Genomic DNA, 25786 nt, shown 5'->3' with positions numbered 1-25786 from the left:
AAATACAAATATATGCACTTACATATATGTTAATATATATTAATTTTTTTTTTACATATTTATTATGAATATTCAATTTACAAAAACCAAAAAAAAATAATAATAATAATTAAAATTAAAATTAAAACTTATAAAAAATAAACTTTCTTCTACAACACATAAATACTTGTCACACCTATACATAACCACGTAAACACCTCAGCACAGGTTCTCCTAGTGAGGTGTTCACGAAACATACAATATTAATCACATACAGTTTCACCTTCTCAAACCTACCTTACACACAACATATTATAGTTATAAGTTTGAAATATATCATGTACAAATATAAATTATTATGTGAACACTGTAAATATTATATAGAAATAAAAAAAAATAAAAAAAAAATTAAAAAAGTTGAGAGATATCCATGAAATCGAAACGCGATCAATTGATTCTGTTTCAACTTGGAGAAACAAAAGTTGTTTGTCATAAACTCATAACTAATGACCTCATGAACTAATAAACTCCCTCTTTTGTGTCAAAAAAATCGGACACTCAATGTATATTATTTCAATTCAACTTATTAGTATTTTTTTACTTTTACGTAGCCGTCTAACGTAAATTCATAGACAGACGCGTCAGTATTGCCAGCGATTTTTTTCCATTACCGGTCTTCTTATCAATGGTACGAGTGTGCTAGGGCAATTGATACAAAATCATCGATAGTTCTGCCTATCGATCCGATATTGTAAAGTTATGGACATAAGCTGGCAATTCCGGATGGATTTGACATTCTGAAATGTCAAACGTCATATACCTAGTTACGTAAAAATATTAATAAATTTGGAATGTTGTATTGAAATACTCACCTAAATATGCATTGGCAGTCCATATTTACTTTTTGTCACTAAAAAGGGATTTAATTATTTAATGAGATCTTTATTCGAAACTTGGTGAAAAAATTACGTTTCGAAGCCCGAACAGTCATAATACACTGGTAGGGTCATGTCATTTGTGTAATTTTTGTTAAATTAAGTATTTACCACATCATTTCCTTTTAATAAGTAATTAAGATACGAAATCCGTCAATATCGTATTGACATAGGGCTTTGTCGATTTTTGGGTCAAAGTTTATAAAAAATTACTTCTTGAATGCTTTAAAAACTATTTTCATGTCCTTACACAATAATACGCTTGTCAAACAAAAAGAATAGAAGTTATTTATAATCAAATAATAGAACATGAATCCATGAATCTCCCGATGAAATCGTAGAACCGTCCCATTGATTTGTGAATTCATATTTTTTTATAAATAATTTTGTTGACATAATTGACACAATATTTTTCACTGTAGCTGTCACAAAAAGACAAGAGGAATAAAACGAGATTCCTTAAGGATACATTATTGGTACAACTTATTGTGGGAATATTATTTTATCATTTTGGAAGGTTTTGGATTTACGTTCTTACACGTCAAACTGGCTGTTCGATCCATTCAGATACACCTACCGACAAAATAAAATAGCAATCGAAGCTTTACAACAATAGATGCAAACAAAATTATTCCTGTATCTGAATCATGGTCTTCAACATATCCTTTGCAACAATAGATGCAAACAAAATTATTCTTATACCTGAATCATGGTCTTCAACATATCCGTCGTTCTTCAGTTGAATTAAAAGCTGCATGAAATCGTCTCTCACTACATTGTTCTCCTTTCGAAAATTCATGGTCTTTTTCACAGTCTCATAAAAAAATTGGGTCACAGAATTACCCAGAATACTAACATTGAGAAAGTTCTTTAAGGGCATGAAGAACACCAAGAACTGAAGCAAACTGTTCTTGAAAACCAGGTCAACAACTTTTCTACCCATTTTCCTAAACTCACTGTCCGGACACTTGAAGGTATTGCACTCAAAACCAAAAGCGCACGACCCAATAACATCGGTGTTCAATTTGGCCATTAGGTCCTTCACGTCGAATAAAGTTTCTTCCGATGCACTGTCTGCCAAATACGATATCATCTCAGTACTGCATTGGGCCACCGTATTAAACATATACCGAATCTTACTTGACGTGAAAGTTGGAGAAAGCTTGTGTCTGAGATTTTTCCATTTTTCTCCAGTGAGGTTAAACAAATGTGCCGATAATGGTTCAGCCTTTTCGCTTACCTCTGCAGTGTGGTCTGTAAAGTGAGCAAAATCTTTCACCAAAACATTCCTTATCAACTCGAAATCATTGACAACCAAAGTTCTTCGGAACAGCATATAAGCTCCGACAAAGGGATGTTTTTTTGTTTCAAAATATATGTCCAAAAACGTTTCACCTAGTGACTCTTTTTGCAGGAAAGTTGGTCCTATGTTACCCAGGATAAAGGTAGGTTTAGGACCTGGGACGCCCTTTCTAGTCCAATAGTTATAGTTCCATCGAATCAATCGACTCAAAAAGAATAATATAATGCCAACTAAAGGCAAATAGTATAACAACGCATAACACCAACATGCCATGGCCAAAGTTTAAGTATTTCACTACACCACACTACAAACACCGTCCAGTTCGCACCGTATGTCACGTTAGTGTCTATCTTGCTTTCAATTAACTGATTTATTCTGTGTTCATTATTAGAACAGTGTGATTAATTACATTCAGGTGTTTACTCCCCATAACCTCATATTTGATTCATATCCCAACGTACTTGTTTATCATTATATCAATTATTGTTTTAGACTAAAATTACAATTAGAAATAAGCCGTTCAGTGCTGAACTCAAGGATATTTGGCATTTTATGTAGATTTTATCAATATTGAAAACACCTTAAGGATTGTTCCTGGATTCTAAAATTATTTTTTTTATCATACAAATATTATGCTTAGTCGTTTGTCATTCAGAATTCAAACGGTCTTAGCCGTATTTGGTGACCAGATCTGAATAGCCAGGTACTTCCCCACCTTCAGCCTCGTAACATACCCCAATTGGAGATGTCATAGTCTTACTGGCTCCAGGTGGTTGGGAGCAGTTGGGACTCTTGTGCGGTTTCATACATTTTTTTCTTTAAAAATTTAAGCTAGCTAGAACTTCATCTAATGCGGCCACGTACAATTTTTAATATCTTATCGTATTCGTGATGAAATTTAACAATTTTTAGATACACTTGGTGAAACATGTGTAATCAATTATTATTTAAAGCAACATATATAAAGCAATGGGATTAATAGAACGCATATGACTATGCATAATCATAATCAATCATTACAAGGTTCAAAGATTGTGATTAGCCACAATACAAATTTTATTTTATGTACCTACGTAGTAATGAATAATAAAAATATAAATCACGGTCAAAATTTGTAGCCGCAAATTAAAACATTAAAAATATACATCCATTTAAACATTAAAATTTACATTCATTTAAACATTTAAAATATACTTCCATTTAAAAATTAAAAATATACATTCATCTAAACATAAAAATATTCATCCATTTAAACATTAAAAATATACATCCATTTAAACATTAAAAATATACATCCATTTAAAATACTTCGCAATATTTCGTAATGCCATCTTTGTAAAATATCACCTAAAGGATAATACACCGATGCCTAAAAGGCGCTTTTCAACGCCACAGAATGTGGCGAATTTCTATTGGAGATAGCGAAAATTCTTCTTCTTGTATACAGTCAGTGCTGCCAAAGCTTTTTGAATCATTGGTCCTTGATGAAATCTATCCCAAATTAATAAAATTAATTAATCAAAAACAGCACGGTTTTATCAAAGGAAGATCCACCGCAACTAACTTAACGGTATTTCAAAACTTCATTATACAATCATTTGCAGAAAATAAACAAGTCGACTGTATATATACAGACTTTTCGAAGGCATTCGACAAAGTATCCCATAAACTACTAATCCAAAAACTATTTGCTCTAGGAATAAGGGATAACATGCTAAAATGGTTTAGTAGCTATTTGTCAAATCTTAAAATGTTCGTTAAAATAAAATCTTGGATGTCGAAAGCTTTCCGGGCTACCAGTGGCCTACCGCAAGGTAGTCACCTTGGCCCGGTTTTGTTCCTCATTTTCATCAATGATATAACCAATTGCTTCAACGATGTCGAGGTATTGCTCTTTGCAGATGACGTCAAACTATACAAGAAAATAACTGATATAAATCATTGCCATATACTACAGTCAAATATTAGTAAGTTTAGAGATTGGTGCGTTCAAAATAATTTATTTTTAAATGTAGTAAAGTGCAAAACCTTGACTTTCTTCAGAAACAAAAATCCTGTTTTATTCGAATATTCCATCAATAACATAGCTTCAGAAAGAGTCACGGAAATGAGAGATCTTGGAATTATTTTGGACGAAAAACTAAGTTTCACCAATCATATCCATCAAATTGTGAACAAAGGTATGAAAACACTAGGCTTCGTATTAAGAACAACTAAAAACTTTAATTCTTTGCAAGCCATTAAACTATTATACGTATCTCTAGTAAGAAGTCTAATTGAATATAACTCAGTAGTTTGGTCTCCATCTTATACAATTCACATTAACAACATTGAGCGAATACAAAAAAAATTTCTACGTTTTATAAATTTTAAATTAAATATCCCTGTCGAAGACTTAAAATACAATTTCTTATTAAATACTCTAAAAATACATACATTAGAAGATAGACGCAAAATAAACGATTTAACGTTCTTATTCAAAATACTTAACTCTAAATTCAAATGTTGTGAACTCCTGCAACTTATAAACATACATACACCCACAGTAACAACACGACAAAATACAATATTCTACAGCAGCACACATAAGCGTAACTACATTGCCCACTCTCCGATACAACGACTTCACACCATGGGAAATCATTACTTGGGTGATGTTGACATATTCAATACCAACTTGGCAAGTTTTGTGGATCATTTAAAACATTTATTTCAACAATACTCCTAAACACATCATGGAAACCTACAAATAGCTGTAATTTTCTGTTTTTGTTTCTTGTGTTTGTATGACTTGTTGCATAGCTTTTATCAAATGTAATTTTATTCTTATTTTTTATGTTTCAAAGTATCTGTCAAATTAAATTTATACTACCAACCATGTAAAAGCCCTATGGGCGTTAAATAAATAAATATTTACAGATGCTGCCAGTTGTAGAAGAGCTTAGACTTGTGGGGCAAGCTGTCAAGGATTAATGAAAAAAAGCATATCAAAAACTTAGGTTTACCGCAAAAAGATTTTTTATATTTTTAGCATATTGGGTTTCAATTTCCTAGAGCCATGGTTGACATAATCTAATCCAATATCATATTAATCTAATGGTCAAATTAAGTTTGTCCAATACTACGATGTCCACATTTAAAACTCCCGTGGGTGTTTATTTTGGGAAAATTGTGTATTGTATCAAATATAATTGTGTTTGTTATTGAATTCCATATTGTCTTAAATTAAATTAATTTATTTTCTAGTCTTGGAATTACAAAAATAAGGTGTGAAAGTGAAGTTTTATTTGCACCAGCTGTCAGAGAAGTTGTTGTTTTTGGAGCAGCTTGTGTTTTATTATTATAATCCAAGGTGCAATATGGACATTTTTACAGTTTATAATATTAATTCAGTTAGATTGATTCATACCAAAAAAACAGTAAAAATTGTAATGTGTAATATTATTGAGATGTGTATATAGAACCAGAAGAAATATACATTTATATTTAATATACCTACATGTATATTTTCTAGAAACCAAAATAATTTTTATTATTCTAAGATATTTTTTAGTCTGATTAATTGCGATTGAAAAATGATATTTCAATGTGAAAAAACGAATAAACATGTTTGGTTATTGTTAAATTTACTAAGAAAAAATGTTACTTATTAGTAAAATGTTGGTTCTATTTCGAATTTAAAGATTTTTTTTATAAAACCTACAAATTTCTAAATAGTATATAACAGAGTCGCTGTCCGCGTCCGTCTGTTTGTGCGCTTAGTTATTCTAAATTACAAAACGGATTTTGATTAATTTTTCACTATCGCTTAGATAATTTCTTCCGGAAGGTTTATATAAATAAAACGTGTATAGAAAGTATAGAAAAGTAGAGCAACGCCAGGTACAAGACATCTAGTATAAGATTAAAGATGAAATATAGGTAAATCTACATCAGTTTATCTATTTCGCTGCACTATTCGGAGGTACTTAGATAGGTATGATTTTTAGAAAGAGCGCGAGTAGAATCCAAAACCAAAGGTACGAAAATCTCCAGCGCTCCGGGCATTTTTTTGTAAATGTTTTGGAGCTCCATTGGTTTATATTTTGTGAACATTTGTTATTGGGAAGGAGTGTTATCAAGATATTTATTGAATTTTATCTAAAGTGGCAATGGTAAACGTTACTCTTAGATAATATATCAAAATTTACTAATTTACTAATGTAAATATATTTTTTTATGTACTCATATTATATCCTGTACCCACTTTTTATATATTAAATAAATAAAAATTAAAAAAATTAATCTTTAAGATAATTATTTTGAAAGCAGTTTATCTTTTACTGTCATCATTTACCAAAATCTTAATTAGTTATCTCATTTGATATAAATAATTTTGGAATAAAAAAGGTTTATTTTCAACCTACTTTATAAAATGTGATAATTTGTTGTATGTATGCATTAAGTCAGGATGAAAATAGAAACTATTATAATTAGAATACCTGATTCATTGTTTTCAACATATCCATCGTTCTTCAGTTGGATCAACAGTTGCATGAAATCATTCTTCGTTATCTTATTCTCCTCTCGATACTTGATGGTCTTATCTACAGTGTTAAAGAAGAACTTGTTCACATCGTCTCCGATGATGCTAAAATTAATGTATTTCACCACCCACGGCAAGAAGATCACCGTAGACTGCAGCACGTTTCTCCAGAAGCCTAGATTGAGCACTCTTCTTCCCATTTGCATAAATTCTGTGTCAGGGTACTTGAAGCTGTTGCACTCGAGTCCAAAAGCGCAGGATCCAATCACATCCGTGTTGAATTTGGCCATTAGGTCCTTTATATCTAAAGACAGTTCCTTTGGCTCTCTTCCTTTCAGGTACGATATCATCTCAGTGCTGCATTGAGCCACTGTCTCAAACATATACCGGATCTTGCTCGAAGTGAAGGTAGGCGACAATTTGATTCGGAGCTTCTTCCACCTTTCTCCAGTAAGGCTAAACAAATGGGCCGATAGCGGTTCAACCTTTTCATTAAGCATTGGGCTATGGTCAGTAAAGTGGGCGAAATCTTTGACCAATATTGTTTTGATAAGCTCCAGATCATTGACGACCCAAAGTCTTCGCATTAGCATGTATGCTCCGGCATGTGGAAGGTTTCTTGTTTGGAAGTAAATGCTCATGCACGTCTCACCGAGGGACTCTTTTCCCAGCATGGTAGACCAAAAATTGCCAATTAAGAAAGTTGGCTTTGGACCAGGGACACCTTTTCTGTTCCAGTAATTGTAATTCCATCTCATCAAACGAATTACCAAAAACAACACAAAGCCAATGAAAGACAAAGCACATAACATATCACGCCAACACACCATTTTAAAAATGGCAACGTTCACTTCGCTCCTATAGTTTGATTGATTGAACCTTTACTACTATTTTACTTTTACTTTTTAAGTTTATTTTATTCGCGCAGAGTAACCAAATTAATAATACTACCTGATAGGTAACATATGCCCAATTTTTTATATACTGATTGTATACTGCCGAATGTTCGTAATCTAATCGGTAATAATTTTCGAGTGGATGAGATATTATTAAACTTTTTTTCTACTACGACACCAAAGATTATAGGATGGCGGAGCAAGAAGCGTCGTAGCAGAATTCTAAAACGACATTCAATGAATGTGTATCGGACGTGCTGACCGTGGGACCATATATCAGCATGTATGACGTTGTCACAACAAGGAACGCGAGTCCAAGATGGGGATCGGCGTGATGACGGGTCCACTATTCAGAAGACACAGCGGGAACCAGATCCCCAGGCTCAGTAGCAATTTCAACCAAATTTTTGTTTTAACTTTGTGAACTATGTAATTGTATGACTTGAGGTTTTTACGGCCGAAACTATTATAGTGATTTATTTTTGGGATATTATGCCGTGTTGCGCTACCTCCTTCTCCTCCTCCTTCATGCCTTTGGCATACATCTGTGTAAAATATTTATATAAAATAATTAATTCAAATATTAATATTAATATTACAAGTATCTTGTATCTTGACTTCTGGACCGAACAGACGCGCGTAAGCATTCGGTTTGAGACAAAACTCAACACGTAAGGCCTCTGAAGATGGACAGTGAGATATGTCCGAAACTTCAGGAATTAAAAAGTCCTTTTAAGGACTACGTTACGGGGGTAAACCGAGAAAGTTATAATACATATATATCATATGCCAAAGGCGCAATCCCATCACGTCCGTATTGAATTTAGCCATTAATTACTTTACTTCAATAGGAGATTACTGTGTCTCTCTGTTTTGCAAAAAAACTTATATATATATATATATATATAATATATACTTATATACAACGCATAGCCAAAGAAAGACAAAGCATATATATATAAGTATAAGTAAATGCACCAAAGTGATAAGACCTGAAAATTGAATTGGTATATTATATAAGTATAAATGTATATACATATTATATAAGTATAAATTTATATAAATATTATATAAGTATAAATGCACCAAAGTGATAAGACCTCTACAATTGAATTAGTAAATATTTCTAATATAAAATCTTCTACCTGAATCGTTGTCTTCGACATATCCGTCGTTCTTCAATTGGATCAAAAGCTGCAAGAAATCGTTCCTCACTATTTTGTTTTCTTCCCGATGCTTGATTGTCTTATCTACAATATTGTAGAAGAACTTGTTTACATCGTCTCCAAGAATACTAATGTTTACCAGGTTGACCACCCAAGGCACGAAGAACAAAAAAAACTGGAGCACTCTTCTCCAGAATCCGAGTTCGAATATTCTTCTTCCCATTCGTCTAAATTCCGTGTCGGGGTACTTGAAGCTGTTGCACTCCAGTCCAAATGCACAGGATCCAATCACATCCGTGTTGAATTTAGCCAATAATTCCTTTACTTCAATAGGAGATTCCTGTGTCTCTCTGTTTTGCAAAAAAACTTTCATCTCAACGCTGCATTGGGCCACTGTATCAAACATATACCTGATCTTGCTCGAGGTGAATGTTGGGGTCAATTTGTTTCTCAGCTTCTTCCACCTTTCTCCAGTGAGATTGAATAAATGTGCTGATAGGGGTTCAACCTTTTCTCTTAACGCTGGACTATGGTCAGTAAAGTGGATGAAGTCTTTAACCAGGATACTTTTTATGAGGTCCAGATCATTGACGACCAAAGTTCGTCGCATAAGCATAAATGTTCCGATATATGGAAGGCCCTTTGTTTCGAAGTAGATATCCGTGAAATTTTCACCAAGGGTCTTTTTTCCCAGCATAGTGGGGCCCATGTTACCAAGCAAGAAGGTAGGCTTTGGACCTGGGACGCCCTTCTTATTCCAGTAATTGTAATTCCATCTCATTAATCGACTTAGCAAAAACAATGCAAAGCCGATAAACGGCACAACATATAACAACATATCACACCAACACGCCATTTCACAAAATATCTAAAAACCACTTCACTATTTAGATTTATTTTAAGAAAAGATTTATTTTCTGAAAGATCAAACATAATTACTTAAACGGTTCTGAGGACTTCAATCTTCAATTTACACATAATACGACACTTTATTTACGGATGCCGATTAGACCCTAGAGTATCATGATTATTACTGGAAAGATAATTGTCAAATATTGTTTTCTTGCCAAATAATAAGTTTGCTTGTCTGTTAAAACCATAATAAATCCCTCGTTCTTGCTTTTACCCATATCATCATAAATATCATGTGGTTTTGCCTAATCTACTTCATTCTGAAATTATTGACTAGTTCGTTGATACTACCTGACAAAAATAGAAAATTAGTAAATTTTATTCCAATAATCATAATAAAGAGAATGACGATGCAAGAAACTTGCGTCTTAAGAATATGAAGACGGCCTTGAATGAATTAATAAATTTTATACCTAAATACTTAAGTTTTTATTACTTTAAATCTAGTGGCCAAACGCCAAGCCGTAGCTAACTAACAACTTTTACAATGAATAGAAGATTTTTAGATTTGAATTTAGGCTGACGGAGTGGCTTATAAGAACACTCTTGAGTAATGTGTTCTGATTATACGAGTGCTTAATGTTTTGTTTTCTATCTGGGTTTGTTTACATGGGCGCTTCCGAATCTTCGTATTTGATAATGAATGCGTGATTATTCGACTAAAGTTTACATTGTTAAATTTAGATTCTAGATTGTACATCAAAGATAGTAGGAAGGAGGTGGTACAAGAAACATGGCAACAGATTTCGAGTATAACCTTATGAATGGTAATTTAATCTGGTAATCAAACACCACACTCAGTTACCGATACTCTACAGAAACATTGTGTGCGGTTTAGACGGAGTCAATATTTAAAATTGTCAAAATTGAAAAGGTAATTTACATTCTTTTGACAAATTCACTGCCTCTGATAGGATATAAATTAAAATTTTATTTTATGAAATTTGTTTTTTTTGTAATGGAAATATAAATATCTTTCTCCTTTAGAAGACCGTCGGAAAAAATCTGATCTCATTTGTTTCTTTAAAATTATCAGCAATTTTATTACTAGAACTTACTAGAACTCATCTCATTCAATATACCTTCTCGTAGACTCAGAAATAAAGAACTGCTCTTCCTCAATCAACACTCGACTAATTATGCTTATAATTCACCATTGTCCAGAATATGTAAAATGGTCAACTCACGTCAAGACCTTGATTTTTTTGGTATAAGTCAGAATGTTTTTTGTCGCTCACTATGCAATTAATGATATTTTGTATCACTTTAGTTTTAGCAAGGTCTTGACTTGACTAGACACTTCTATTTCATTTCTATTTTCTTATGTTTTCCCTGTTTGTCTCTGCTTTTATATACCATCCTTTACTCTTGCATTGTACATTGACCCAAATCTTTTGTCGCTTTGTAAAATATTGGACGTAAGTCCGTTAATTAATTAATAAATATAAAATAAATAAATAAAATAAAAACAAATTGTCTACTAAGAAATTGTGATTCTTTGACAAATAAAGTAGGGTTCAAGTAACATTTTTAAGAAGCCATTGATAGGTCATTTGGGTAGCAACTTCCAATAGCAAAAGTGCCTCAATCACTAATGTAATTAATTTTCCGAAATTATATAGGTACGGTGCAATATAATAAGTGCTATAAAGTTTCTTAAGAATCTAGTGGCGGCATGCACATGAATTACCATGCATGTTTTTGATAATGGAACAAGTCTATGTCTAGTTGTTTGAACCCGTCACAATCGACATTGTAAGTAGATTGGCAATCTACGCTATTCGGATTGTTTTAAAACATTTGCCACTAGTTATAATAGTCTCTTATTGTTGGTCCGTCAGCTTTTAATCTAATTTTAATGACAGCTAATCAAACAACCCAACTAAAAAAAATTGCAATAACCATAGTAAATCTATCTACGAGTATAAAGTTTTTTTTAAACAATTTAATGAATAAATTTGTGTTTAACCATTCGAAATGTTATACTTATCAGAATTTTATTTTTGATAAAATGTGTCCAACGGAAAAAAGTGCACTAATTTTTGGAGATCTAAATGATAGTACAAGTAATAACTTTTTTCGAAGGGTAAAAAAGTTGAATTGTTTGAATGAAAAAATATTTTTTTTTATGTGAAACAGTACAAGAGTTTCAACTGCTCTCAACCGTCAGGAGCCAGTGAGACTATGACATCCTCAGAGGGGTATGTTGTGAGGCTAAATGAGGGTAGTGGGAGGTGAAGGAGATGGAAGTCATTTCAAGTAACGTTTCAATTCTGAATGGTGATCTTACACCAGGGCGATACTGAGAGTAGGTATCTTCCACTCTGGAATGTGCCGCAAATATACTATATATTATTTAAAATTGTGAAATAATACAAATAAAAACAATTTGCGCACGCCGAGATTTGAACGATGGACCTCGAGCTTGCTAGTCAAGAGCCTCACCCCTCAAATGTAAAAATATGTCCGTTGTATGGGAGAAAACAAAATGAAATTTTGAAAAATTCATTCACCTTTTTTACTTCTACAATCGCATCGGGTAGAATCATCCCCCGAAGGTAGTGCACTTTACCCCCGGACATCCTATCTAGCAAATTGAAGAAATATACCAAATATGGTCGATAAAGCCGATGCAATCAGACAATAAACCGATACAAGGTAGATTGATTGCGTCTGATTTCCAGATGGATCAATAATTTGTCCTACATAATATATATTGTCTGGTGGATTATCGTAGAATATTATTTTGATAACATGCATCGATCCTAAGTATTACCAAATACCCTAGATACCTACGGTATTTGGTAATAATACTGCTGATTATTATCAGAGCAAAAAAAAAACTTTTTCTAATTATCATTCGCCTTACTGACACAATATACCACATATTTAATGGAATAATTTGTTACTAATAGAATAATCTACTACCTGAATCGTCTTCCACATATCCGTTGTTCTTCAGTTGGATCAAGAGCTGCATGAAATCATTCCTCACAATCTTGTTCTCTTCCCGATGCTTGATGGTCTTATCCACAGTGTTGTAGAAGAACTTATTCATATCATCTCCAAGAATGCTGAAATTAATTATATTCACTATCCATGGCATGAAGAATACTAGGAACTGTAGAATGCTTCTCCAGAAGCCGAGTTTGAAAACTCTTCTTCCCATGCGTCTAAATTCTGTGTCGGGGTACTTAAAGCTGTTGCACTCTAGTCCAAAGGCGCAGGATCCAATCACATCTGTGTTGAATTTTGCCAATAGGTCTTTCACGTCCACAGGAGGATCTTCCGAGTCTCTGCCTCTGAGGTAAGATATCAACTCGGTGCTGCATTCGGACACCGTATCAAACATAAACCTGATCTTACTGGATGTGAATGTAGGGGAGAGTTTGTTTCGAAGCTTCTTCCATTTTTCTCCAGTGAGGTTAAACAAATGGGCTGATAGTGGTTCCACCTTCTCGCTAAACATTGGGCCGTGGTCAGTAAAGTGTACGAAGTCTTTTACCAAAACAGTTTTGATGAGTTCCAGATCATTGACAACCCAAGTTCTTCGCATAAGCATGTATGCTCCGGCATGTGGAAGGCTTTTTGTTTGGACGTAGATGTCCATGAAGTTTTCACCAAGGGACTCTTTTCCCAACAAAGTGGAGATTATGTTCCCAAACATGAAGGTTGGCTTTGGACCCGGGACGCCCTTTTTATTCCAGTAATTGTAATTCCATCTTATCAATCGACTTATCAAAAACAATGCAAAGCCGACGAAAGACAAAGTATACAACAACATATCACACCAACATGCCATTTTATAAAATGGATTAAAAAAAACCTTCACTATTTTGATTAACTTTCTGTAATATTGAAAATAATATCTTTTAATCGATAAAAAAATAAAAATGTCACTGTATTTACGGAGAGCTGATAAACTAAAGTTTATTTATGTTCTACGCACAGATCTGCCGATGATGGAAAGGAAAATTATGTTAGCATTTGTTTCATAATATAATATATCCCCACTATTTTGCGTTTCATATCATCATTGTACTAGAATTTGTTTACCATTTAGTTAACATGAAAAATGTGGAAAATATCATTTAAATAACCACAATAAAAAGGACGACGATGCAAGAAACTTAAAAATCCTACGGAATTTAGAAACGGCCATGAACCTAATGAACTTTAATGATCAAAGTGATTTATTTTTGTGGTATTATGCCGTGTTGCGCTACTTAGCCAAAGAATGAGGTAGCGCAACACGGCGTAATACAAGATACAGCAAAACAGACAGCGCAGTTTTTAAGGGTTTAAAAAAAATAGCACAACTTACAGAAATGGAGTTTATTTTATTTTATTCGGTACATCATGCCGTTTTCTGCAGTCCTTAAGATGACATCAGAAAGATGATGGCCCCAGAAATAAATACATCGATGAAAAGGATTTCTGAAATTTTCGGCCGCATTTTGACACATCTCGACTGATATTTTTTACAGACGATCTCATTTACATAAGAACAATCCAGTTATAAAAACTCAGTTTAAAGGGTATAGCGGCGAATTTGATCCTTGAGTTCTTCAAATGGGTGAGGCCGATTTTTAAAAACATTTTCCTTCAGTTAGCCCCACTAGGGTAAAGAAGTCGAAAATTGCAGCCAGAAGGCCCGCTGGGTTGCGACGAAAGAACAACCATTTTCAAGAAGCATACGGCCGGAGAAGCCCCGGTGTTGTCCGGACCAAACCATGGTAACGACTGAAAATGGCACGACCCTCCCGACACAATGAGACCCCTCCCAGGTTCCTACCCCCACCACACGGAATGTACCGGCCCTTCAAAACTACACCGTCTGTTTTGCTGCACCCTGTACCCCAAAAATAAATCACTATGATACTTTTGACCGTGAAAATGTCAAATCATATCGAGCTTTAAGGCGAAGCTTAGTGCCAAATCACTATTTTGATTAATCTTCATAACGAATTGGTGTACATTATGAATACCAAAAAATATGCTTTAGATAAATTGAAGGTATTCCTATCGCTTCGCTTGAGTAGAAAAAATAAATTACTCAGTAAAAAATATAAATGCAAACTACAAAAAAAAAATTATTTCAATAGAAATGTATGAACGCATAAAGGAAACAACTTTTAAAAAATACAGTATTATAGCTAAGATTATCTGTGACAGTTTCACTTGATTAACTTTTTTGCGTTCTTATAAAATTATTTACAAAATAAATAAAATCCAGTTTTTTGCTTGAAATCGAACGTTTCTAGACTCCGTTTGTCAAGCGATTTTAATGCCTATTACCTACGATATAATATATACGGTATACTAAGAATATACACATTTGTGGCTTGACTCTTAAGTAGTTTCTAGTAGCAGAACGCCATGACAGAGATTGTAATTAACGTTTAAGTAAGGAAGCTTGTGTTGTGTTAAAAAAAATATTCTTTGCATTTTGAAACGAATCAATTTAAGAAAATCAAATAACTATTTTTATTTTGGTTGTTCATAACTTGTGACCTTTGTAAGTCAAATATTACATTGCTTTATCATTAAAATGAAGTTTAATACTTAATGATATCCATTACATTATTAGAAGCTCATTTGGTTGACAGCTTGAAATATCTTCATATTTACATTTCACTGCCAATACTAATATACAATATTCATTCCACTCAATAACTAATATAAAAATAATAATCCTTAGACAGGGGACATTACCTACATGTTGTATTTGGTATTTTATGACACGTCACCCACTTATCGTAAAATGCTATGATATTAAGTGCTTTTCCGTTTCATTAATAAAAAATGCACAATCTTTCTAACTTTAATTTACTATTATCGAGGGGTGAAAAAATATTAAGGGCTTTGTTTTCACGGAAGACCATTTACAACATTGCGCCTAGGTACCAGCCGCATTATTTAGTAAACTAGTGTTCTTTACAATATCCTATCCAATAATCCATTTTTTTAATACATCTATTCGATTTTCGATTTTCGCACACACACGCGGACGTTTTGCATTTCTTTGAAATTAGATCACATTACAGCAGTTAATATATGAAATATGTGTCGGTCCTACCCAATCCGGATTAGGCTCGGTTATAAGCGTGATTGACCCCAGTCCCTGTGGAGAAAACTTCAATCCTCATTCAAACCAAAAAAAAAAACAATTTTAAAAGACATGTTTAAAGTTCACAGCAGTTTAAATGCCAGTCCCTGGGTAGGAAGGTTCAATCCTCAGTAAATCAAAAAAATGGCTACTAGCCGGCCCAAGAGATGACGCAACTAGGTCTAATAATGCAGTCTGCGCCCACCGCGCGTCGAGCACGGATTCACATCCCACCATGATGAGACCTACAAGCATTCCACCGTGAAGGACACCGACACGACGATAATGACTACAGCATAAAGTCACTGTAATTCTACAACCTCTTTCATTCATTTCTACCGACGGTCACCCACAGATGTACAGTCACCCACAGTTTTCCAATAAGAGGTGTTATTTTGATATTCAATCGTAAAATATCAATGGTTTCGTTGCTTGTGTGGCACGTAGCGCCGTTTTGTTGAAAGTAAACGTTGTCTAGATCAATACCACCCAATTCTGGCCACAAAAAAAATCATTAATCATCTCTCGATAGCGCAAACCATTCACCGTAACTGTTGCTCCAGCCTCATTTTCAAAAAAGTAAGGTCCAATGACTCCGCCAGACCATAAACCGCCCCAAACAGTCACACGATAGAGAGGCTTTTCAACAATAACTCTTGGATTTTTCGAGCCCCAGATGCGACAATTTTGCTTGTTGACGATAGTACTGTATCAAAATATAACTAGCCGTTGGAAACAATAGTTATATTGTTTCAACGTCCAACGCTGTTGATAATAATTAGCGTCAATAGTTGAAATATAATACCTACTTTCGAATATTATTCAACGCAGTCAACGATTCAACTGCCTAATAAATAAAAGGGTTAAGAGTTTGCACTTCGTGAACAACATTACTCGATATTTCAAATGGTCTTTTGGTATGTAACTCCTGCTAGACGTTTTTCTTTTATTTTTCCATCCAATACGGCCGATACACAGCGCCAAGGGACAACCAAATTTATCAACGACAAGCAAAAAATATCCAATGTCGACCGCCTAGCTACGTTTTGTACCCATTGTTTTCAACAGTTTGGCTTGTTAAATCAAAAGGGTCAAAATATTACACTTCGTGAACGATATTATGCCTAATTTGAAATGGTCTTTTGGTAATGTACGTACCTACTGCACGTTTGTTTTGATTTTCCCATCCAATACGGCCGATACACAGCCCCAATGGACAATCAAATTTATCAACAACAAGTAAAATATATCTTCAATGTTTTTAATATTTCAACAGGGTAATGTTTTCAACACCGAAACCAACGTCTTCCAACAGTTTCAACTTTATTGTAGGATTATTATTACGTGTGTGGGGCATAGAGATAATCATAATACATCAATGATCCGGGGAACCACCCGTTAATGGGGATTTCCTAAAACGATTTTGATCTATTTTTTGTTTGTTTTTTTGTTGGTATCGTGTCGATCTCCTATACGTTTAGTTTGATTGTACTGGCTTGTCGCGCGTCTATTCAATCTGTTTTTGTTAATTGTTTTACTTAGGATGTAATAATACATTAAAATTTGATGACCAAACTAATTTGTAATTGAATAATAATTATTAGTGTTAGTGTCGTAGTGTGATTGAACTTTGGACTGATGATAAATATTAAACAGTTGAACAGATGGTGATTTATTACTCTAATCCCAACACTGTTAATGTGTTTAAAAATATACCTAGTTCACGAACTTTTGTTAAGGGGGGTACCTACTCCCTCGGAAGAACAAGACTATTCGCAAGATATTTCTGAAAATCAAACAGAATCTTCAGACGAACCGTTATAATTTTGGAATGCATTAAATTCAGTAGTCGAAAAAATTAAGTCAGTGAATAATCCAAATAACAAATTCCGCAAAGAACTGGATATGTACCTCGAAATGGATCTTCTTTATAGAAAGAGTTGTCCCCTGAAATGGTGGAAGGAACATGAAGTATATTTTGCGAATTTGAAAAAATCTTCATAGAACAATGCAGTATTGTAGCAACATCCGTTCCTTGTGAACGAATTTTTTCCAAGACTGGACAAATTATATCCGACCGCAGGTGCAGTTTTAAGGCTGGAAAAGTGCGACAGCTGGTGTTTTTGAATATGGATTCGAAAATATAGAAATGGGTAAAAAAAACAATCTGGAAATAACCTTTATGACTTAATAATCGTAAATATTGTATTTTTTTTTATATATTCAATAATATTGTTATTGGGTTTATAAAAACAGTTTATTTTTAAACAAGTTCTGCTGTGTAATTATTATTACGCGTGACAGTTTGATAATGCCTTCAGAGGGCGAAACAGCTGTCACGCGTAATAATAATTACACAGCAGAACTTGTTTAAAAATAAACTGTTTTTATAAACCCAATAACAATATTATTGAATATATAAAAAAATAAAAAATAAAATGGAGTTCTACAAATTAAACTTAATAACAATAAAAAAAAAAGTAAATATTGTACATAAATAATTTGATGTGTAAAAACTTCTGAACTGTGCTAAAAAAAGTGGGACCTTAAATAGACTGAGCTTGGAGTAAACCTATCAAATTATGTACATCATAGTTTAATTTTTCTGAAAAAACGTCTAATCTTATTAATTTTTAAAACTGGACATTATATTCTTACAAATAACTAAGCCGAATAAGCATCAAAATTCGAAATACTTGGACCGTAATTTTTTATAACGTTTAATGCTTTATGATAATTTGAATATGTGTAGATATTAGTAAATTATCTAAAAAAATATAATTACAAATGTGATGAATGAGGTTTCATCGAGTATGGAGATTAAGCACTGAAAACAGACCTGAGTTAATAAATCACTAGAAATAATCAATTATAGTTGCGTCAACGTCGGCGTTATTTTCAACAGTTGAAAATCGCCAACGATAACGACGTTGGCGTTGGATGGAATTATCGTCAACGCCCAGTACTAGTTGACGAAGCCACCGAGGTGGAAATGACCCTCATCACTCAAGATGATTTGCATTTGATTCACTTAAGTGAATTTTAATAATTTCAATGCGTTGTTGAAGCGTGTTTCGTTCCATTTTTATTAATGGCGTAGTTTCTACTTGTCAAATGTCAAAAAATGACATCTTCAAAAGTAACATCTATCGAAATAGAGGGCTATTTAAAATAACACCTCTTATTTAAAAACCCTGTATTATAATATAAAGACATATTAGTTATAATAATAATATATAAATAGTTAAAAAAAGTTTTTTTTTCGTAAAACTCATGTTGATTTTTAAATGGTGAAATGACAACCTGAATATTAAATATTCAGTTTAATTATCATTCGCCATTTTTTTTCAATGATGAAGAACATAAAAAACACTGGATTATTAAAACCTCAGTTTGCCAAAGTGTTAGTTAGCCACTTGTCGCTCTGAACTGACTATATAGTGATATTTTTGAAATCTATTACCTATAAATAAATCATACGTTTTGTTTTATTTGTTAAAATAAAACAAGTTAAAAAAAATAAATGACTTCCATGGATTAACTATAACCAGGACAGGTACTATGTAATTAATTAACAATAAACGACGTAGTTCAATAAATTAAATAAACAACGCATTCAGTATGAATCGGAAATAAAATAAGCAAGGAGGGCGGACAAATAGTTATTGATAAAACGAATCTACTACCAGAATCGTCTTCCATAAATCAATCGTTCTTAAATTGGATCAAGGGTTGCATGAAATCGTTCCTTACGATCTTGTTCACTTCCCTGTACTTGATGTATTTTATTACCCATGGCATGAAGAACATCTAAAATTGTATCATATTTTTCCAGAATCCGAATTCGAACAGTTTTCTTCCCATTTTTCCAAATTCTGCATCTGGGTTCTTGAAGCTGTTGCACTCCTGTCCAAAAGCACAGGATCCACTGACATCCGAATTGAATTCTGCCAACAGGTCTTCATGTCCATATTCAGGTAAGAAATCATCTCAACACTGCGTTGAGCCACTGAATCGAACAAAGTATATATCCTATATCTGATCTTGCTGGATGTGAATGCAGAGGTCAATTTGTTTCGGAGCTTCTTTCATCTTTCTCCAGTGAGATTAAACAAATGAGCTGACAGTGGTTCAAATTTTTCGCTATAATGATCTCCAAATCATCAACGACCCATGTTCTTCGGAAAAGCAACTCCGGCATGTGGAAGGTCCTTAGTTTGGAAGTATATGACACTGAATGTTCCACCAAGCGACTGTTTTTGCAGCATAGTAGATCCACTGTTACCAACCATGTAAGTTGGCTTTGGTCCCGGGACGCCCTTTTTCCAGTAATTGTAATTCCATCTCATCAATCGACTTCTGTAGCTTACTTACTGTAGTTCCATCTCAGCAAAAATAATAAAAGGAAAAACATAATATAACATCACACGAACACGCCATTTCAAAAATGGCAACAATCACCTCACTCGTATGGTTCAATTTATTGAACTTCACTCCTATATTACTTTATTTGTTTTAGTTATGTGTGTAAATAATTATTGTATATTTTATACACAAAGTGCAGAGGTACTGAAATTTCTGACGATACTGATAAAAAAATATTATCACATATTATTGTTACCTAATTAATTACTATGTTATCGTCACAGGTTTTTTTGCGTTTAATCTAAAAACATCACATTGTATGTGTTTTAAAAATGGCAAAAATCACCTCACTCGTATGGTTCAATTTAATGAACTTCACTACTATATTATATTGTAAAGAAAAAATGTTGAAAACATTTATGGATATCATATTCTTTTTAATAAATGACCACTTATAGGATGATAAATATTATAGGATGACGGTGCAAGAATTACGCCAATAGAATTGAGACGGAGATGACCTTTCGTAATCAAGTGAACAGATGCCATAACTATCATTATAATATTATGCAGGAGCATTGCGTGAGGAACTTCAGTCCGTTTATAATTATTTTTACCATTGTTGACCTCGTAACTTAAATACCGATAAGTTATATATATTTTTTAACTTAGTTTTCATAAACAAAACGCAGTAAATTTATAGCGTGTCGGTTGGGACGTCAGAGCAAGCGATATTTAATTTTATTCAATAAAGCACTGGATTTTGTGTGGCAGAATCGAATTGTTTTTAATTTTTAAATTTTACCGCTTTTAATTGAAGAACACGTTGTAAATACCTACATCTTGTAATATGGAGAATATATGACGGAAATGTGAATAGTAGCAGAAGTCTGGGACCGACCTTATAATCATTGATATCATTATTAATGATTATTTTTTCTTTTCATTATTTTATGGCCCGCTGGCCATGTCCTTGAACTTGGCTACAGGCAGCTTGCATGGAGGCATATTTACATTTAACATTGCAATATTAAGGCCCAGCATTCCGTCTTTCGAATTGCAAATGGACAACGCCCACATCTTTTAGTTTTCATAGGGTTTGTATGGGGTTACCCTAGTCGTTTAAGTATAAGCGAATTTAAATTACGATCTTGCGTTTCCTACATCTGTTGAAAATAATAGACAAAATAAATAACAAAATAATAAACGTATTTTTAATAATTTTCGATGCTTACTTTACATAAAATTTATATAATTCACTCTTCAAAAGCAACTTTTTTTTGGAACTTAAAAACTTAAAGAGCTAACGAGAAAATTGTTATAAATCGGTAGAAATTGGGAATGCGTAGGCTTTATTTCCGACTTGCGTTAAAAATTACGTCATGAATCATGGTGAAACTTTTATGATTGTACACGGTTTCGGAAACTACTGAATTTTATAGAAGTTGTAGGTATGAATGTTATGTATATATATTTACATAAATAATATCGAATGCGACCCAAGTGGCCCGCAGGAAATGTCCTTAAACTTGGTTGCATACAGCCTTACAGCTTACATGAAAGATATTTACATTTTTCATTGGAATATTAATTTCCGACTTGTGTTAAAAGTTACGTCATGAATCATGGTGAAACTTTTATCTATATACACGGTGTCGGAAACCACTGAAATTTATAGAAGTTATAAGTATGTATATTTAAAAAAAGTTAAGTTAGTTAAAAAAATAACATGTTTCGTGCTAGAGTTATTGAAAACTGTACTATTGATTTAATATTATTTGATTTTAAGAAATGCAAGATTTGCAAAATAAATAATATGTAAATAGTTAATTTGATATTATTCAATTATAGCCATTTCCACAAAAAGTCGCCAGTAACCGAAAAAACATCCATAAAATCACCTATGAGCATTTATGTATAGTATAAATTTAAGGCCTCAGCTTGGGTAAACCACAGGTAGTGAGGCCAACATTACTGGATAACTATGAAATGTAAAAAAATATTACCAAAATAAAATTATTATTGTTTTCAAGACATATTAATTTAAAAGCAAATCATACAATAAATACGTCTGTTTTAAAATGCATTTTAAAACAGACGTACGTGATATATTTATTTAATTAATGTGACAGAAGAGAGCTTCTTAAATATAACTTGTAACTTTTCTTTCTGTACATAAGTAGAATTAAGAAGAAAACTAGAAATGCCTTCTATACCTACAGATTTGAACGGAAACAAATGTGCCACGACTTAGTTCATTTTGGATCTAGACCATTTAGCATACGGTCTGTATCTCATACACTTGCCTGAAATTACATATTGCTATTTCATATGATTTCGGAATCATGGATAAACACAGCTTTTTATGGAATCATGAGCTCAAATTTGGCATAAATTTGGATCACGAAACACGCCCACAAGGCATTTCTTGTGTTATTCTTTATTCTGTTGTTACACACACTTTGTTCATAATCGTATCAGTGACGGTTTTGTCTACAAGGTTTTTTGCGGTCAACCTTCATTAAAACGATGAGATTATGAGAAAAACTTCTATTATAATCATATAAGCACATTATAAACAGCGCGCCACGACCAAAAAATATGGTCAAAACGCAACCTGATACTCCATGCTGAGCGATATAGAATCAGCACAAAATACTTCATACAAAAACCAAAACAACACAATTCCGTGACGGTGAAATCTTATCAAGTTAAATGTTATTTTTCTTTAGTAGTTCATAAGTATGTAGTCATTTTTTGAACTTTTTTATTTTCTTGTTCTGCGTTAATCGAACCGTTTACTTTTAATGGCTTTTTTAAATCTACAAGCAAAAGAGATTTGTCTTAATTTACTTGAAATCGCCAGTAATGTAATATTATGTTGCGCTTTCTCTAGTTGTTTTCGGCTTTCGACTAGAAAGCAGTTACACTTAATGATTTTGATTTTGACTTAATGATCTGATAGTAGAGAGCTTCTTATTCGTTATTCCTTATATTGTGCAATGGCGAAATATAGTGTTGTTTACATAAAATAAATCCGGGTTGGTGCTTGAAATTAAAAATTAAGGATAACCATAAAATTTTATAAAATAAGTAAGCTAACATAATGATATCTCTTGACATTCTGAACCCCCAGTGAAAAAGACCATGAATCGTTACTGGTACATATACATTTGCGAACCGAGTCACGAATTACGGGAAAGGAACGAAGGAAAGGCAACCGGTGTATCGCACCATTTGCGGATGCATAACTTCGTTAAGGCGATGCCGTACGTAGTAATGCAAAATCATGTGTTTTTGGTTTGAAAATTTGGTCGCCTAGAAATGTTTCAGATGCTTTAATTAAATACTGCGAGTAGAATACATCTTGGCCTTTGAAATAATCGAGTAATTTTTACATAAGTCTTTTTATAAGCCCAGAAAAAAATAATGTATAGTCCTATGAAAACTGCTTTAAAGTTCAAAATCTCCTACTTACGAACCCATTTTCGGTTATGGTTTTATGATATAATGTGGCAAATTAAGTTATTTATAAAATATATTTATGCCTGAACATCAACAAAATAAAATAAAAGGCACTTTTTGGCCATGTTTTTTTCTTGCATAAATCAAAACAGGCGGATGGTGTTAAGCGGGAATTTAAACCTTATCACCATCTACGTAAGGGTTGTTATTGATAGCGGCTCAATTTAAAATATTACACGACGTAGTGCATCGCCTTAAATTTATAATTATTATTTAAAAAAAATTAAACCATGAATAAATCATTTTGTTAATGTATACATTTCTCCGCAGAAAAATCCATTCACTTTAATGTTTTTAAGCATATAAAAAAGTCAAGCAAATGTTTCATTTATACCAAGGTCACGTAATGTTTATTTATAATCGCTTCATCGTTTGTTCAAGTTGAAGACGTTACGTCATATTTAGACAGGAGGTAAACAAAAAACTCGCCGGAGCCACGCCTTTTCTGGAAATAGGCAGAATAGCGACGTTTTCAGTCTTTGCCATAGGCTCGAAAATGACTTTTTACTCCCTATCTGAACAATGGGAAATGTGTGGGCGAACTATAATAATGTACCAACCTTATAGGCAAGTGACCTTTCGATCAGAAAAAACCTATCAGCCGATTTAATCGTTTCAAACAACAAAATTTAATGACAATTTTATGAGCTACTTACAGTATCTTTGTTTTTTTGCTCTAGCAACTAGCAAATTAGACTAAACACACATTCCCGTATGTATAATGATAATTATTACAATTTGTAATACGGGCATGGGACTTAGAATACGAATTGCTGGAATTAGGTATGATACGATATATATCAACATTAGGTACCTGTGAAAATATACGGATTAGGGACACCCATAGATATCAAAGATTTGCGGTTAAGTCAACGCTAATTTGGCTTCTACATATATTTGATCACATCGTAACAGGGCTATTTTACTGTAATTGGAATATTCAAATCTATTTTTAAAACACTTCATTGTAATGGTCAGATATTTTGAAATATTTTTTATCTCAGACGCCTTTTATGGTTTTATCATATTTCCTCCAACTCGGGTGTTTCTAACTATAATACATACATTTCCAAGCAGTTTGGTAATAGTAAAAAGAATTTACAACCCGAGTTAAAACAAACCGACAAATAACAGCTAAGCAGATAGTAATGATGATGGATAAGTCTATTGCAGAGTACAATATACTCTCAGTATCGCCCTTGCCATCACCATTCTAAATCTAAAACGTTGCATTGCTTCAAATGACACTAGCCGTATTTTTAACAAGATCTAAATAACTAGGTACTACGCAACTAATCTTTTTTTAAACCTCTCCCACTCCCTTCAGCCTTCAGAATCCCATTGGATCCGGGCAGTTGGGACTGTTAAAAATATATAAAAAAAAGATTCACACAATCTATTTGATTCAATTGCATCGGTAGTTAATAAAATGAATCATAACAAAAGGTTGTTATTGGTAAGTTAATTTATGTTTTTTTTATAACTGTTTATATCACAATATAACATAGTATTTTGAATGTAAAGAAATACTGAACTCGAACCGATGCACGCGAACCGTCGACTTCAACAACCGACGATCAACTAACGATCAATGATCAAATGACACGATCTATCAACACTGGGACCAGTCTTCTCAGTTATTTGCTTTTATTGACGAGAGCCAATTCATGAACATCTGTTCGAGATTATTTTACCTTTTTTTAACAGTTTTAATCAAATATTCACGGATTCTTGAAACTAGTAGTAAAAGTGGAAAACTGATGAATCTGCATCATAGATAGAACCATAAAAAGCTAAAAAAATCGACCTGAGAATTTCCATTAGCTTAAACTTTTTTTCCATTTTTTACGGCAACAACGAGTTTAAAAACTTTTGTAGCCTTGTCTACTCGTCGACGTATTTTAGAGAACATTAATTATTCCTTTATTATTTATTTTTTTCATAATGATATTTCGATAAATTGTAGTTGGTTGAATCTGCTAATTTTCATTTAGTTTAACAATTTCTTAGTGACATTAAAATTTAATTCTGATCACTGACGTAAAATGATTTATTAGGGTTGGTCGAGAGC

The 25786-nt window shown here is 33.0% G+C and overlaps 1 protein-coding gene and 1 pseudogene across 6 annotated transcripts in view; both read right to left on the bottom strand.

The window, feature by feature from the left end:
* The window catches only part of LOC149416844 (cytochrome P450 6a2-like), a 61809-nt gene extending 36491 nt beyond the window's left edge, over positions 1–25318 (bottom strand). The window contains exons 1-2 of one of the 6 annotated variants that reach the window (XM_089641006.1): positions 25251–25318; positions 8784–9721 (exon numbers count right to left, since the gene is read on the bottom strand). In XM_089641006.1, coding sequence (XP_089497132.1) covers positions 8784–9660 — 877 coding nt within the window. In that variant the 5' untranslated portion in view covers positions 9661–9721; positions 25251–25318. Of the gene's footprint in view, positions 1–6698; positions 7462–8783; positions 9722–12644; positions 13670–25250 lie in introns of those variants that run through there. The other 5 variants (XM_089641008.1, XM_089641009.1, XM_089641010.1 and 2 more) reach the window with 5 other exon arrangements.
* Positions 50–3001, bottom strand: LOC149416845 (cytochrome P450 6A1 pseudogene; annotated as a pseudogene).
* Positions 25319–25786: the final 468 nt, after the last annotated feature.

This window comes from Hesperophylax consimilis, chromosome 16 (assembly GCF_061612785.1).
Source record: "Hesperophylax consimilis isolate HC1 chromosome 16, BYU_Hcon_1.0, whole genome shotgun sequence".
In the NCBI taxonomy this organism is placed as follows: Eukaryota; Metazoa; Arthropoda; class Insecta; order Trichoptera; family Limnephilidae; genus Hesperophylax; species Hesperophylax consimilis.
The sequence above is the reverse complement of the archived record's forward strand: the minus strand, read 5'-3'. Positions and strand labels throughout refer to the sequence as shown.